This window comes from Lactuca virosa, chromosome 6 (assembly GCF_052849685.1).
Source record: "Lactuca virosa cultivar CGN04683 chromosome 6, Lactuca_virosa_CGN04683_v6, whole genome shotgun sequence".
Lineage (NCBI taxonomy): Eukaryota > Viridiplantae > Streptophyta > Magnoliopsida > Asterales > Asteraceae > Lactuca > Lactuca virosa.
The window spans coordinates 102,802,862-102,818,234 of record NC_136431.1 but is presented as its reverse complement, the minus strand read 5'-3'; the positions used below and the strand labels follow the sequence as shown (position 1 = coordinate 102,818,234).

Here is a 15,373-nt window from a genome sequence, read left to right as displayed (position 1 = left end):
CATTCTTCTCACTATTTCTTTCTGAGTGTATGACATTCCCTTCACCGCCATATATATTGATTTTGGGGACATATGTCATCATAATCAACATCACTACAAAAACTCGATTGTATTCTAGCCCAACGGTATCAGGTGGTGTTCTCCCTCCTTGAGGTTGATGGTTCAAGTCCCGTGGTGGACATAGGTGGAATTAGGTGTTAGTTTAGGAGTAGATTATAATAGTTGTATTTGTCGGTTCAAAAAAAAAATCAAGTGTTTGCAGCAAACTGCTTTCACCTTTGGGCACAAGGAAAATAAGGGAAGTAAACTAAGCTTGCTCTTCAAGTGTTATTAAGAATCAAACGGAAAAGCTAGTACATAAACATCAAATGTTAACTCCTATTTATACTAAAGGAAATTGAAACTTACTCTAATACCATTACACCGGGAAAGATAAAGACAACAAGGAAAATTTCCAAAAACCAAATTCTTGATTATTCCAACAATCATTTTATATACATCAATAGAAAGCAGGAACTTTTGTCAATAAAACATTACCTAAGTAAAGGATTTTGGTTGTGTAAGCCTCATTTTGAACTTTGAAATTCTAAAACCGGCCAAAAGTAACAAACTCATATATAAGGACCCATTCAATACCAACAAAACCCAAACCCCACAATAATACTGTATAAAAAACACCAATAGATAAAAAATAATAAAACAATAAAAAATAAGATTTACCAATACCATGAAACTCATCAATAGGATCCATTCTAAAAGCTGACAAAAGTAGCATGTTTTAAGGCATTTTGCATCTGAGTTCCTACTTTTCCTCAATACAAAGATTCACACCAAATGAATTGTGAAAAGCCCCCGAAATCATAATATAATTACAAAATTATACAAGGTGCCACTTACAACATATTTCAAATCTCCACTAGGTTCATGTTTAATATTAAGAGGCTAAAACAAAATATCAAAACCTAACTCATAAACGTTTTGAATATCCAGAACCTGCACACTTCTTGCAGAGTATCAATCCTACAAAATCACAAATCAATATTCAAATATCGTGCATTTTTTTATAGTAATTGAAGTGACCAAAACTCATACTGTAAGTGATAACATTTTTTACAAAATAAGAACATAAAGCGCCATTAATACCTGCACCCTTGCATACTTTACACTCAACTGAGCCTGTTTCCATTTTCATCTTCCCATCATTACAGAAAACACATTTTGTGCCACCTATTCATCCAACCAGATTGTTAAACACCATCTTTTTCTTATCCATAATGTCAATGTAGTTAAATAAATTTATAGACTTTTTATCCCCTTTTGAAGCTAAAAATCATTCTGTTTATCCTAATGTCAAAAGTGGTGGATCTTTTCTAATCTTACAGAAGAAACGACTTAAATAAAACATAGAAGAATGCAATTTTCCCAAGTTTACAAAATAGAATTAGAAAACTTACCATTTCCAGCACATTTCGCACAAGGAACTGGATCTCCCTACATGAAAATCCAATAATCATAATTCATCATAACCCAAAAAAAACAAAGATCATACATCCTAATTTTTAAAAGAGGGCTGCATTTTCTCGATAAGTTTATAACAAGCGACAATTTAGGACACAAGTTATAGAAGCAATTCAATTTCCAAATCCCATAAATTTAGCCCTAATTATGAACAGGAAGAGTAATGACGTAATTGGGTGACACTCCAATTGTTCGAACATATTTGGGCAAAGATGAATATCTAAAAAAAGAGGGGCGAACCTTGAGACCAAGAAACAGTGAGAGGGAAATCGCAACCAAAACGCTGATTGTGGCAAGAAACGTTTGAGTATCCAAAGGGGGTTTGAATCCACTCGTGTATAATAAAATGGGATCAAAAATGTGTTCTTGTGGAGGAATTAAATGGAGCTTGGACGAGTAAGAAGAAACGGCGGACAAAAGGGTTTTGTTAGGGTTTAAAATTGGGATGTATTGTGAGGGGTTAATGGAGGTTATTGAGCAGAAGATTGAGGAAGACAATGGAGGATGGATTGAAGAGGAGTGAGAAATTGTCGCCATGGATGGAGAGAAAGAAAGGGATAAAATTTGTGAAGCTCCTGCTTTGTGGCCATTTCGTTTCCTCTGTTTTTCTGTTTCTTTGTTATTTTGCCTCCTTTTTCTATAAAGAGTATATTCCAGTCGTTGGATTTTTGTTTTCAATCTATTGGCATATTAAAATATAATTGTTCAAAATAAAAAATCTTCTAAAAATAATTGACATTATTATTTTGTTATTATATTTTATTAAAACTATGAACTATTCTATATTAATTACTTATTACTTAATTTCTAATAATATTTTATATTATAAAATTTTGTTAAGCTAAATTTTTCAAAAAAAAAAAATTTAACTTTGAAGTTTGAAATATAAATTTCATTTTAGTAGTGTTTTAGATAATTAGAAAGATAGATAATATATCTTATGTAAATTATGTTTTCTTATTATGTTAAATATATAACAACTTATATATAACTAAAATTGATGTTTTGGCATGAAATTTGCAGTTTTAATATCTAATATTTCATAAATAATCTATTATCTAACATATTTTGCAAGTTTAGATTGCTTAGAGTTAGGAGGCATGTAGTACTGTAGTTCATTATTTTATTTTATTTTTCAGAATGACAAAGTAGTAAAATAAAATCAGGCCAACCTTACTTCACTTTTCTTTTTCCTAATTTATGTTTGTTTATCAATCAACATTTGAAGATTTTGAACAATAAATAGAAATGTATAAAAGTAAATAAATAAATAACAATAAAATAATAACAATATTAAAATGTCGTCTCTACTCGTGCATACCCAAGAAGATATACACATCCCAACAAATGCGATTTACACTTTCTTTTTTGTAGCCGATCAAGATACAACTTTTTCAACAACACCTCAACAAACATAATAACTACAAATCAACAACCCATAAATACATATACAAACACTCAACAAATCCAACCAAAACGTTCAACTCAAGGATCACTGTTAGGAAGCCTGGTTAAAACAGAGTGTTCTGGCTTATGACTACATTCAAAGTCTAGATGAACAAACGCACGTTCAACTTCCGGAAGCTTTTCAAGCTTTACTTGTAGTGTCTCTCCAATTGCATGAGCTTCTTTCAATGACAAATCTTCTGGAAGCTCAATGTCCACCTATTTCAACAAATATTTTTAAATTAAAACAAAAAAAAAAAATTACACCTAAGAAACAATATTTTCACTAAACCCGTTTAAATTACAAGGAATTACAACCCTTTTAAATCCACATTATATATTCTAAATACAAAATTGGGTGGAGTTATCCACTGACTTTAGTTCACCCCTATACTTTGTACCAATCTACATATTCTACCCCTCTATTCTAGAAAATGACGTTTTCCACTGCTTTATTTTTTTTAAATGTCGCTTTTACCCCCCTAAATTTTGGACTTCCTAAAATTTCACTTTCATCCCCTCTATTTTGGAAAATGACATTTTCCACCGCTTTATTTTTTTTAATGTTACTTTTACCCCCTAAATTTTGGACTTTTTAAAATTTCACTTTCACCCCTTCTATTTTGGAAAATGACATTTTCCACCGCTTTATTTTTTTTAATGTTACTTTTACCCCTCAACTTTAGACTTTTTAAAATTTCACTTTCACCCCCTCTATTTTCCACTCTCTACTTTTTATTGGACTTAAAACTCTCATACTGTGACCATTTATGTAAGTATACCACCATAGGGGCGATTATGTCCACTTACCTCTACAAAATATAGAACTCCGAATGTGTATGCACGAACTGTGTCGACTCGTTTTACTCGAGGATGACGTGTCACAAGATAAGTTAGTTTTTGCAGGACTTCAGGAGGTGCCGATTGTCCCACCAATGAAACTGCATAATCATGTCATATTAATATTAGCCAATCTTGATTCAGACTGGTGTTTAGGGTTTAGGGTTTAAGGGTTTAAGGGTTTTAGGAAAATACCTGCATTTTCAAGAACAGTTCCAGACCAGTTTATGATGGTATAAAGAGCGAGAATAATAGCACCCAAAGGATCAATCCACCAATAGAATCTATCACCAAGAACAGCAGCTACTAATCCAACTACATTTGTTACTACATCAAAGTAATGATCCTGATATCAAATTAGCAAGGAATATTTTTGTTAGATATGGTTTCCATTTTGATTGGAAGGAATGAAATGGTTGAAGTAATAGGAAAGAATTTTTTGTATGGATTTTTTATGTTATATGTAAATACAAGATTTAGTTTTAACACTACTTTATATATTATTTTTACGGTTAATCTCAAAAAAGACCTTAATTTTGGTGTTTTTTTTTTTCGGATTAAACCTCAAATTTATTTTTTGCCTAAAAATGACCTTGTATTTTTTCATTTTTTCCGAAAAAGCCCTCCACTTTGTATTTTTTTCTGAAAAAAACCCTCAACCTTCTAACAGTTCCAAATAAACCCTCAACTTTTTTAGTTTTTCTCGAAAAAAAAAACCCTCACATTTTACAATTTGTTTTGGCAAAAAATGACTAAAAGGGCCAGATCGGGAAAAATGAAAAAATGCAAGGTTTTTTTTAGGCAAAAAATAAATTTGAGGTTTAATCCGGAAAAAACACAAAATATAAGGTGTTTTTTAAGATTAAACCTTATTTTTATTAGAATAAAAAAATTTATTATGTGCAAAACTAAAATAATAAAAGTTCGTTAAAATTATACTAAATATTATTTATTTATTTTTATATAATAATACAATAACTTAAATAAAACCGTGAATTTTAAAATAAATATTAGTTTCACAAAAAAAAAATGGGTTATATTACGATTTTTCATTCCACTAAATGATGAAATAAAAAATAAAAACAAAAAAAAACCATGACAATATCAACAAAATGGAGGGCATCAGATTCCTTCAAGAAACTGTCCATTCCATTCCATTAAACAAAAACAAGCATCTTTTTTCACTTCAATGGAATGAACCATTCCATTCCTTACTCCAATTCCATCATACCTAACACTACCTTGCTATCAACAATTTCAATGACAATTGACACTAAAAAATAGGAAATAAGAACCTTTGCATATGCACGAACAATTTCGTTTCCTGAACTTCTGCAATACAACCATAAGACAAGTTTGACTATTGTTGCAGTCAACATGATGACATATAGCCATAACAACTGAACAGATGTCATTTTTTCAGGAGGTTGGTTTTCAATCAATTGTTCTACAGCCTGAATCAATACCTGAAACCCTAAAAATATACAAAAGTGAACTTTCTTCATCATAAACACACACCAGTTTGTAAAAACACAATCCTTTTACTTAAAACAAACAAATAACAGATTATTAGTCTTCTTTTTTTTTACTTGTTGAATGGTTTCTACTTAAAAGCTAATACAACGTACCAAGTGTAGCCATTATTGCAGCAAAGATGATGATTCCAACAGGCTGCACTCTGAGTTTCCCAATAGGGTATTTATAAATGTTGAGGTTTTGCATAGACAAGTGAGTGAACCAAAGTATGCCACCAGCCATTAGATCAAGTAAAGAATCGAGGGTGGATGCAGCAATGGCAATGGATCCGGTTTCTACTGTAGCATATATCTGTAATATGCAATAGGAATTCAAAATTTCTTTATAAAAATGTGATAACTACATTGAGATTTGAAGCAAAAAGAGATAGGATTAATTACCTTGAATGCTAGTAATAGAACATTGGCATAATTAGAGATCTTCATAGCTCTTTCTTGCTGAAGTTGTTCATCTAAGTCTTCCTCATCGATGCCTTCTGATGAAACTATAGCATCAACTTCTTCAAAAGACTTTAATGTTGCAAATTGCTTTTCATAATACTCTTTTTCACCTGTACACAAAAAGTAGTTTACAGATGTTAGTTTAGATAAGTCTTCTTAGATTTGACTTTTGTTTTGTTACTCAGTGCTTTGAAGTGGTTTCAGTTTTCTCTACTAAGATAGGTTATTCTTCTTCATTCTTACTAAATTGATACAGTTATTAACCTAACTGGTGTATTTTTAAGAAACAATCTTCTGAGAAATGGACAGCTACATAAAAAGGGGCCTTGAGAATTGAGATTCTTATGAAAGGAGACAAATGCAAAATTTATCATCTAAAGAGAGTGATAACATACAGATTGTTCAAGTCGTACATAAAAGGTAATTTTGATCTTGGGAGATTGTATAAGAAAAGAGAGAAATGTACAGACAGTGATTATGGTAGAGAATTGGATGATGATGAAAAGGTCCACTGTGCTACTTAAAATCAAGTCGCATACATAATAACCAAGGCATTGGAACTTGATTTGATCGAATAAGCATTTAATTTTGGTTTGTTACTCAGTAGTTTGAATAATCCATGTTTTCTCTAATAAGATACGTTACGGACATAAATCAATAAAATCGAAGAGAAGCAATGAAGAGAGAAACTGAGGGTAGATATATGATCAAAAACCTTGAGTTAGGGAAGATGATGACTTGGAAGGTAGAGCGAAGGGAGAAGACGATTCAATATCAACCGCAGAACGGACTTTATCGGGTAACCGAGCCAACAAATCGCTCCTGAGTGAGTTCACCGAGTACCGCCGACTCAGCCGTCGTCCCCGCCTACCACCTCCCGGTGTCGTCGGCGACAACAACGCCTCTTTTACCTCCTCCATCCTCTCTGTCTCTATCTCCGGTGGCGAAACAGTGAAGGACGTCCACAGAAAGAATTATACCGACTTTGGAAATGCAGAAAACCAGTTATAAATAACAAAATTAAAAATTATCTTTATCATATAATGTTATTTCTTTCAATTTTTCAAAACCCAGTATTATTTCATTTATTCACATAAATATTACGATATACAGGTATATAATAAATAACAGTTTTATAAGCATAAACATTAGAGTCCAAATTCATGCATATATGATATATTTATTAAAAAAATAAAAGTCAAAGTTAGAATAAAAATAAAAAGGCTTTGTATATTATCGTCATTTTTTACTTTAACTATATGGAATAAATAATTATTTACAACATCTAAAATATAGATTATGTATTTATCTAAATATATTAGTATTAGATGAGTCACTAAGATATTAGTCAGACTCCCAACACAGTTTTATATAGAGATCTAATATGATGCTGAGAATCAATTCTTGGTTGGTTCATACAATTTTAAAATTAACTGTCTTTATTATATTTTTTAAGAAATAATCCAAATAAACTTTATGTAAAATATTCTTTAAATTGATCACGAATTCATAACCATCACAGAATGAAATTATCGGGCTACATGAATATCCGGTGAATTAAAAGATATGTTGAAACAAAAAATATAAATTTACTTAAAAAGGAAAGTATATTTTTTTATTCACAAGAAAGGACAATGATTCATGCCAATCGATTAGCCCTGCCGGCCCAACAGGAGAGGTTTGAAGTTTGAAGTTTGAACAACAGATGGGGTCCTTATAAAAGTCATATAAATAACTCTTGTTTAATTCTTTATTTTCTTTTAACTATGCTCAATGATTTATTTATTTTTATAGATAACTTTTTTAACCAAACGGCTTGGGCATAGTGCTATAAGATGTATTGGAAATGTCAAATTTGTCATTCAACTTTTTTAAGTTGAGGTTTCATTGTAAATAAATGTGTAAAGTAAATTTAGAAGTATCATTAAGATTAAGATGTATGTATGTTAGTCGTTCTAAAAAAATATAACTTTTTATAGTATATGGAAATGAATGAATTATGAACTTGCGAGGCAAACAGGATAAGAAAATGATTTATTATTGCTTTCACCTCTCAACTAAGACATTATCAAGAGAAAAACATGCAGGGTATTGAATTCGATTAAAAGGGTTGGATGTTGGTCTAAGAGTTCCAAGGACATTATGCCGAGAAAGTTTTAAAGTATTACCTATACATGTTAAAGCATCATTACATGGTTGCCTTGAAAGGAAATACTCTTGAAAGAACTTGTTTGGGTGCATTTTCCACATTCACACATCATATGAGAAAATAATTAAGTTACAAAATAAAAATAACAAAAGAGATATTCTGGTAAGTTCAAATGACTTTTGATCCAATGAAAAACTTGTTTGTGATTAGGGAGGATGAAATCATTGAAGTTTGAATAAAATTTCAACTGGAATTGGGATCCAAATCATAGAGAAGGAAAAATAATGATGTTAAACTAGTGAAATCAAGATGCGACACAAGATAATAATGAAACTGAGGCAGAAAATAAACATGTCAATATCAAAGGAATGTTAAACGCATCAATATGCATGGAAAAATAGGAAATAATAGGTAATGAGTTCTCAGGCTCTAGTATACAAACGTGTAGAGCCCGACCTCAAACTCTCATGTATTATGCAGAAACATAAATGCGGAAACATACTTTGTGGATGAAAGAGTATGTGAGTGAAGAGTGATTGTCACAGAGCGATGAGTTATAAGTGTAACACCCGTAATTTAGGGTTAGAAGTTTTTTCTTTATGTGAAATTCCTTACAAAGTAACATGATTTTTCAAAATCAAAATAAATACAAATGATTAAACTAAATAGTTGATTTAAAGTTTTAATTTGGTTAAATAAAAATAATTTAATTAAAATATAATTCACTAGTGAGTTGAAAAGTTAGGTGAAAACCTTAAAGTTTGACAAGTAAGGAATAGCATTTGAGTAAATTAAATTAATTAGAATATAGAATCATTTGTAAGATTTTTATTATTATTATTTAAAGTTGATTTGGAAGAATACCGACTAGAAATGTTAGCTGGGAAGTCATGTTGGGTTAAATAGGAAATTTGAAGGTTGAGGGACCAACCTTGCCAAACATCTGAGTAGAGACTAAGATGTCTTACGATAGATCTAGAGTTGTATATTAAATTTGGTTTTCGTCCATTATGGGTTAGTTGGTCTTGTTGCTTGCGTATTTTTAGAGCCGTTGATGTGATCTATTACTCCGATGCAGTGAGTCTCAAAAAATACTTACCATATATTATAATTCATTCAGTCAAGATCAATGATCAAGGGAATATAAGCCTTGTTGTTTATCTCCTATGGTTTTTTAGAGGATAAGTTGAGGAGCACCATCTTCGACGACCATGGTCATCTACGATAATCATAAATAAGATACTAAGGGGCATAGGCATAGATGGCAACGTAAAGAGGAAACATACACACACACACACACACACAGAGAGAGAGAGAGTAGGGTTAGGGATTTTGCTCACCGATACCATATTAGATAATATTTTTTCCCATATAGCATATATCTTGCATTAATGATAATTATATAAGATTTTACAAAATAACAAACAATGTTTCTAAGGTCAGTGTCATTGCTATAGTGTTATGTTTTTTTTTCCTTTTTTGTTTTTGGTGAATTAAACTTTTCGTTTATATATTTATCAAATAGATAAGATGACATAAATGTTCGTGTGTGAGAAAAAAAAACTTACAAAAATGACCCATGTGTTTCAAAGAGATAAAATGAAAAAAAAAATGTTCATATGTTAAATAAAATCAAAGAATTGTTACCTATGTAACAAAATTGAACAAACAATCACCATCTTAGACTAAATTAATACATAAATAAATAAATATAAAAAAAAAGCCCTATATAGTATAGGAAATAAATGAAGTTACCGAAAGTAGAATTGTCCATGTGTAACACAATTACAAAAATGTGTGGCAGCTTAAAACCCTCATTATATACAAATTAGTGAATTAGTGAATTATAATATGGCTTGATGAGCTAAGGCAATAAAATGGACTAATGATATGCATATTCTTTATACACTAACAAAACTAAATGGAGTCATAAATTAGTGAAACTGGCCCGATAAAATTATAAACAAAAAAAAAATCATAAACATGAGATGATAAATTTGAGCCCATGCCCATACTAGTCAAACCTAGAGAAGCAAATAACCACGAAAAAATATCATTGTGTCTAAACCAATAGCAATTACTATTCCTACTTATGTCTAAAACTTGTAAAAAAAATGCAAGTGTAGACTAATTGACCACACGTTATAAGTACGTGAATGATTAGTTGGAGGCCTTTGCTTTGTGCTAGAAGGCGTTTGTGGTTTTGACTTTTTTTTAAAGCTACCATATTTCCGAAACTATCTTTGGGTTTTAGAAAGGGCCTTAACTAGTATAGCCAAAAACCGATCTATCTGAATGTAAACAGATTAACCAGTTTATTCGGATATCATTTTTCGACATGTCATACTTTAAACGGTAAGAAAAATAATCTTAACGTAGGATGAATGAAACCACATAAACTACCTTTATAGTTTACTTCTTAATATATTTATAGTTTAATCCTTAATATAGTTGAACATCAACAATTCGACATCACTAACAAGAGAAACCATGAACTAGCTTTTTAGTTTACTCATTAATATATTTATAGTTTAATCCTTAATATAATTGAACATAGACATCGTTAACACCTTGTAAAGTTCTATTTTTTATTGTAACATTGACTTTTCATCGATTTTATTTAACAAAAACATATTATCATAATTTTTTTCTAATGATTTTGACTTTTTTTTTCCTTAAAATTAACTGATTTATAACTAATTTATCATTGAGCGTGCCTCATGTTTAAAAAAAATTATCTCAAAAAACCAATTAACCTAAAAAACACTATAATACAAAAAAGTAAAATAGTCTTTTAAGTTATAACTCTATATTTTATTTCGCCTCTACCTATTAGCAAAGTTTGTTCGTTTTAAAACAAAAATCCTTTTTAGCTTTTAAGACTACGAAGCCTTCATTTTTTTTTTCAACATAACAATGACACTATCATATCTCATCTTATAGAGATACAATGCAACAAAAAAAATATATATAAAAAATTAAGTGTCTTTTTCGAATATATGAATAATAATATTATTACATGTACGATCCTAATATCTGATATTAAGGATTATAAATTATAATGATATACTATAAAATATTTAACAAAAAACTACTTTTTTTACTCGATACAATTAAATACAATAATATCAAAAGAACAAGATAATCACAGAAAAACAAAGCCAAAAAACACTTCAATAGTTTGAATATAATATCAACCTTTTGCTACCTTAATGAAGTCAGTATTACATTTTCATTTCATCTATATTTTCCATTTTCATATAGTTGAAGCCAAAAGATCAAGAACACAAGCTTCAAACTGATAACATGGATGAAGACATTATTTAAAAACACTACATTTACACAACACCCAAAATCCTAAAGCTTAACCACATTCTTTCTAAACCCTAAAAAGACAAATAAAGCATGAAATCAAGAACTTACAAGATAAACATGCACCTGTTTTCAACTTCTACCATATCTTCATTCATTATCCTTTTCTTTCAATTCAATAATCCGATTATCATCTTCCATCTTACCTTCAATCTCAACATCTAACTTCTCTTCGTTGTTCACAATATTATCTTCCTTATGAACATCTGATAGGCCTACATCTTTTAACACTTCCATTTCCTTCAATCCCTTTTCACCATTGTTAGATTCTTTTGGTTCAGAACACTGATTCCCATTTCCATCATCATTCTCTTCCATTAGCTCATTAGTATCTTCAACTGACCTTCCATAGCCACGACTCCCACTATCATTCTCAGAATCATTCTCCACAACAACCTCTTCAATAAATCCTTGTCCTCCCTGCATTCCCCTTTCCAAACTATGCAACCTCTTCCTCAAGTTATCAAACTCCCTTTCCATCAAGAACAATCTCTCTTTCAATATCAGATTTTCTTCTTCCAGTTGAGCTATATGTGTATCCTGATCGTCAACTCTGTTCTCCAAAAGATAACTATTATGATCAGCGCCACCGTGGTTTGGGTAAATCATCTCAAATCTGCTCAAATCATGGTCTAATCTCCTCTCCACCTCCAAATGTTCCTCAACATCGCTTTCACTTGATCCACCTTCTTCATCTTCTTCGTCATTTCCAGGAGAACGAAGCCTGATTAACCCTTTCATCGACCCATACCCATCAACACCCCATTCTTCTTTCGCCATGTCAACTAAAACCTCACGAGATGGAGAAAAAATCGGCGTAGGGAGTACAGAAGGAGTAACAGGGCATGGAGAAACCAGAGATGTAATCCCTCCTGCTTTTTTTGCACGAATGAGGAAGGAAGTAGTGTTTCTAGGAGCAAAAGGAGCTGATTTACCACCATGATTGTGTTTCTTCTTTGAAAAGTATCTTCTGGCTTTCAATCGATTTTGTTGCTGTAGTTCCTTGAGTGTAGGCGGATTATAATTACCTACTCCAACATTGCCTAATTCGTTCCAATTATTGTTATTCCGTTTGTCATTTCCCTTCTTCCCCTTCCAGTTTTTGTTGTTTCGTGGCCCCATAGGTTTTGAAGAAGACGGAACAAAACCTGAAGGTTTCGTGTTCGGATTCTGGAACTTGAGCTGCCCCGGTTGCGCCGGCGGCCACATCCCGTAACGACCACCTCGGTTGTTCAACATCCCCTGCGACTGTGACTGATTCATCATCATATGAGAAGGATTAATTAACTGATTCACCAACATCTGGGAGTTCTGATTATTCATCAACCGATGGGATTGCATTATCGGAAGCTGCTGCGACTGATTCATCATCTGAGCTTGATCGTTCATCTCCACTCCGAACTCCGATGACGATTCACTACAACGAAAATTTTAAAACCCTAAAATACCAATTCGCGATCGGAAAACGTAAAAAAGAATCAGACAGAAACTTCTACCAAGATTAAAAAGCTACTGATTACCACGAGATGAAAGACTAAATCGTACATCGGAAATCAGCAAACCCTAAACCTAGCAGAAAAAACAGATCGATTTCGTGATGATTGTATGATCCAAACACTTATCAAATTCAAATTAATAGTCCGATCTAGGCGATCTTTGATTTGATTTTATGTAAGAATTTTGAACTTGTAGAAGTTTTGGTTTCAAATTCTCGTTCTGTTTCTAGAGATTCGAAAAGGGGAACCGGTCATGTGGAGGAGGAAGGTGCCCTTTGGTTGGTTTTATAGGCCAGATGAAGTATGAGATGGACGGTTAGATGATGTATTAATCCAACGGTTGAGATTGGATAACACGCTATTAATGCGTGAGATATAGATCTGAGTCGGTTAAAAGGGGTTACTTGCGCCTGTGATATAAATCGCTTTATTATGTTGCAAATTGTAATTTGATGTAAAATATTTAAATAATATTATAAAAATAAAAATTTAAGTACAAAATTTAAAATCATAAACGGGAGACTCATTTGAATTATTTTGCTAAAAACAAAACAATTACGAATACGGGAAAATAACCCGCGCGAATTTGTAATATCATATTTTCAAATATTTAAGCTATTAATTTCTCGCGTGAGTCATTTAATACTCACGTTTGTCCGATCAATTTCAGAATTAACTAGCGAATAAATGTAGCTAAGATTTAAGTACTCGAAATTAGTTGTGTATATAAACTCGAAGTCGAGGATAAGAATAAAAACAAACCGGTACAATACATCGTATACATAGAAGAAGTTGATATTTTCTTAGGCCGGACGGAATGGTTGTGGGGAAGACCCGCGGGAAGCTTCCCGCCCGGCGGAACACCGCACCGTCGGCACGGGGAAGGGTGGCGCGGGAACGGGTGAGGGGAGGCTCTCCCGCGTTCTCTCTCCATCTGTGATTGGCTGGAGCAATTTTTTTTTTTTTTTTTGTGAATGAGCCGTTGATTAACGGTAAAAAAAATATTTTTTTTAGCAACGGCTAAATGCATTTAACACCAATTCTTTTTGTTTTTTTTTACCTTTTTAAACACCTATAAATACACAACTATTTACCATCAAACAACATTCAAACAAACTCTCTATTCTCTCTATTTTCTTCTCAAAAAAAAAAATGAATCCCGACAATCAAACCCCAACTTCCGATCGAAGGAAAAAAAGTCATGGTTCGAGTTTAAACATCCCTTCTCGAAACATTTTTGCTATCGATTCATCACCACAATGAGTTTATTGCCCCCAACTCGATGCTCCCATTCAATCCCCATTACAATTCCAATACCAAAATGTTGGACAATATTACCCGATCCAAGTTCCAAATGTTTCGCCGCAAATGTTTTCAAACTTTGTTGTGTTCCCGGATCAACAATCGCCAAATCAACCTCAACCCCAAACCCAAACTCAAACTCAAACCCAAACCCAACAACAACGCCAACTTGTCGATGAGTTGGATGACTCGGAAGAAGAAGAGATGGTTCCCGAAACTCAACCCACACCACCCCCACAAAGACGTAAAGGGAAAAAACAAGCGCGCGAGGGTGTCGCACAACCGGGAAGACAAAAGCCGACAGCATGGGTTCCACACGAAGAGCTAGTTTTGGTCAAAGCTTGGGCTGACATTTCTGAAGATTCGATTCAAGGAAACGCACAACCGGGAGACCATTTTGGTTTCGCATTTTAGAACGGTTTCGAGAGGAGCTAGGAAAAGGTGACGACTACCGTACAAAACATCAACTGAATTCGAAGTTTCGAGAAATAACAAAGGGGGTTTCAAAAATAAACGGGTTGTACAACAACCTAAAAACCCAACGAAAAAGCGGCCAAGGCGACGAACAAATACTTCAAGAAGCTTTGCAGTTTTACCTTGAGGAAGTCGGGAAACCATTCAAGTGGCACGATTGTTGGAAATTATTGGTCCGATGTCCTAGGTGGAAAAAATACGAGCAAGATTTTATTTTTGGAGTCCAACAATCAAAGCGAACGAAAACGGGCTCTAGTGGTTACACAACCTCCTCCGATGCTCGGGTCGATCTAGATTTAAATGAGGATGACGAACTTGAGCTAGAAGAAATTGTCCGCCCAATGGGTAGGGACAAAGCGAAGAGAAAGGGAAAAGGGACTTCTTCAGGTGCATCTGATTTCAGCATGGACGTTGACGAAATGCGGAAAATAACAGCGTCGTTTGATCGATATAATCTTAATTTCTCCGAACGTTTGACTTTCGACAAAGAAAAAGAAGAAGCAAAGAAAAAGGATCGGGCGTAGAGACAAGAAATGGAGGATATGAAGTTTTTGATGGAAAACACTGATCATCTCTCGGGACCGGCTCTCGAGCTCGTGATGAAGAAGAGGGAAAAATTCTGAAAAAATATTTTCCGTAGGTCGTTGTTGGTTTGTTTGATTTTTAGTTTGTTTTTTTTATTTTTTTAATTTTCTAGTTTTTTAAATTTTTGGTTTATTGTAATTTTTATTTTAATTAATGAAATGCATTTTCTTTTTAATTAAATTTTTTGGTTATTTTTAATCTAAAAATTATAAATC

The 15,373-nt window shown here is 32.6% G+C and overlaps 3 protein-coding genes across 4 annotated transcripts; all 3 read right to left on the bottom strand.

Moving 5' to 3' along the window:
- Positions 1 to 839: 839 nt before the first annotated feature.
- LOC145120298 (thylakoid lumenal P17.1 protein) lies at positions 840 to 2,142 on the bottom strand. The gene is made up of 4 exons (XM_079056123.1): positions 1,759 to 2,142; positions 1,455 to 1,491; positions 1,144 to 1,227; positions 840 to 1,020 (listed from the first exon to the last, which is right to left on the bottom strand). The coding sequence occupies exons 1-4, from the start codon at positions 2,053 to 2,055 to the stop codon at positions 968 to 970; spliced, it is 471 nt and encodes a 156-aa protein (XP_078912249.1). The 5' UTR covers positions 2,056 to 2,142; the 3' UTR covers positions 840 to 967.
- A 625-nt stretch (positions 2,143 to 2,767) lies between these two features.
- Positions 2,768 to 6,789, bottom strand: LOC145119946 (metal tolerance protein 4-like). The gene is made up of 7 exons (XM_079055717.1): positions 6,496 to 6,789; positions 5,721 to 5,890; positions 5,433 to 5,631; positions 5,100 to 5,278; positions 4,000 to 4,150; positions 3,775 to 3,905; positions 2,768 to 3,183 (listed from the first exon to the last, which is right to left on the bottom strand). The coding sequence occupies exons 1-7, from the start codon at positions 6,698 to 6,700 to the stop codon at positions 3,004 to 3,006; spliced, it is 1,215 nt and encodes a 404-aa protein (XP_078911843.1). The 5' UTR covers positions 6,701 to 6,789; the 3' UTR covers positions 2,768 to 3,003.
- Positions 6,790 to 11,109: 4,320 nt separating this feature from the next.
- On the bottom strand, positions 11,110 to 13,040 carry LOC145120199 (uncharacterized). 2 transcript variants are annotated; one of them, XM_079056010.1, is made up of 2 exons: positions 12,798 to 13,040; positions 11,110 to 12,718 (listed from the first exon to the last, which is right to left on the bottom strand). In XM_079056010.1, the coding sequence occupies exon 2, from the start codon at positions 12,688 to 12,690 to the stop codon at positions 11,392 to 11,394; it is 1,299 nt and encodes a 432-aa protein (XP_078912136.1). In that variant the 5' UTR covers positions 12,691 to 12,718; positions 12,798 to 13,040; the 3' UTR covers positions 11,110 to 11,391. The 2 variants fall into 2 exon arrangements, with proteins under 2 accessions (XP_078912136.1, XP_078912137.1); XM_079056011.1 differs by having other exon boundaries at positions 12,822 to 13,040.
- Positions 13,041 to 15,373: the final 2,333 nt, after the last annotated feature.

Coding starts and splice junctions, on each gene's coding strand:
- LOC145120298 (XM_079056123.1), bottom strand. CDS start 2,055: ATGGCGACAATTTCTCACTCCTCTTCAATCCATCCTCCATTGTCTTCC. Junction 1,492..1,758: donor CACTGTTTCTTGGTCTCAAG/GTTCGCCCCTCT, acceptor ATTTTCATGTAG/GGAGATCCAGTTCCTTGTGC. Junction 1,021..1,143: donor TAAAGTATGCAAGGGTGCAG/GTATTAATGGCG, acceptor GTGATTTTGTAG/GATTGATACTCTGCAAGAAG.
- LOC145119946 (XM_079055717.1), bottom strand. CDS start 6,700: ATGGAGGAGGTAAAAGAGGCGTTGTTGTCGCCGACGACACCGGGAGGT. Junction 5,891..6,495: donor ATCATCTTCCCTAACTCAAG/GTTTTTGATCAT, acceptor TTTTGTGTACAG/GTGAAAAAGAGTATTATGAA. Junction 5,279..5,432: donor TGCAATAATGGCTACACTTG/GTACGTTGTATT, acceptor GTATATTTTTAG/GGTTTCAGGTATTGATTCAG.
- LOC145120199 (XM_079056010.1), bottom strand. CDS start 12,690: ATGAACGATCAAGCTCAGATGATGAATCAGTCGCAGCAGCTTCCGATA.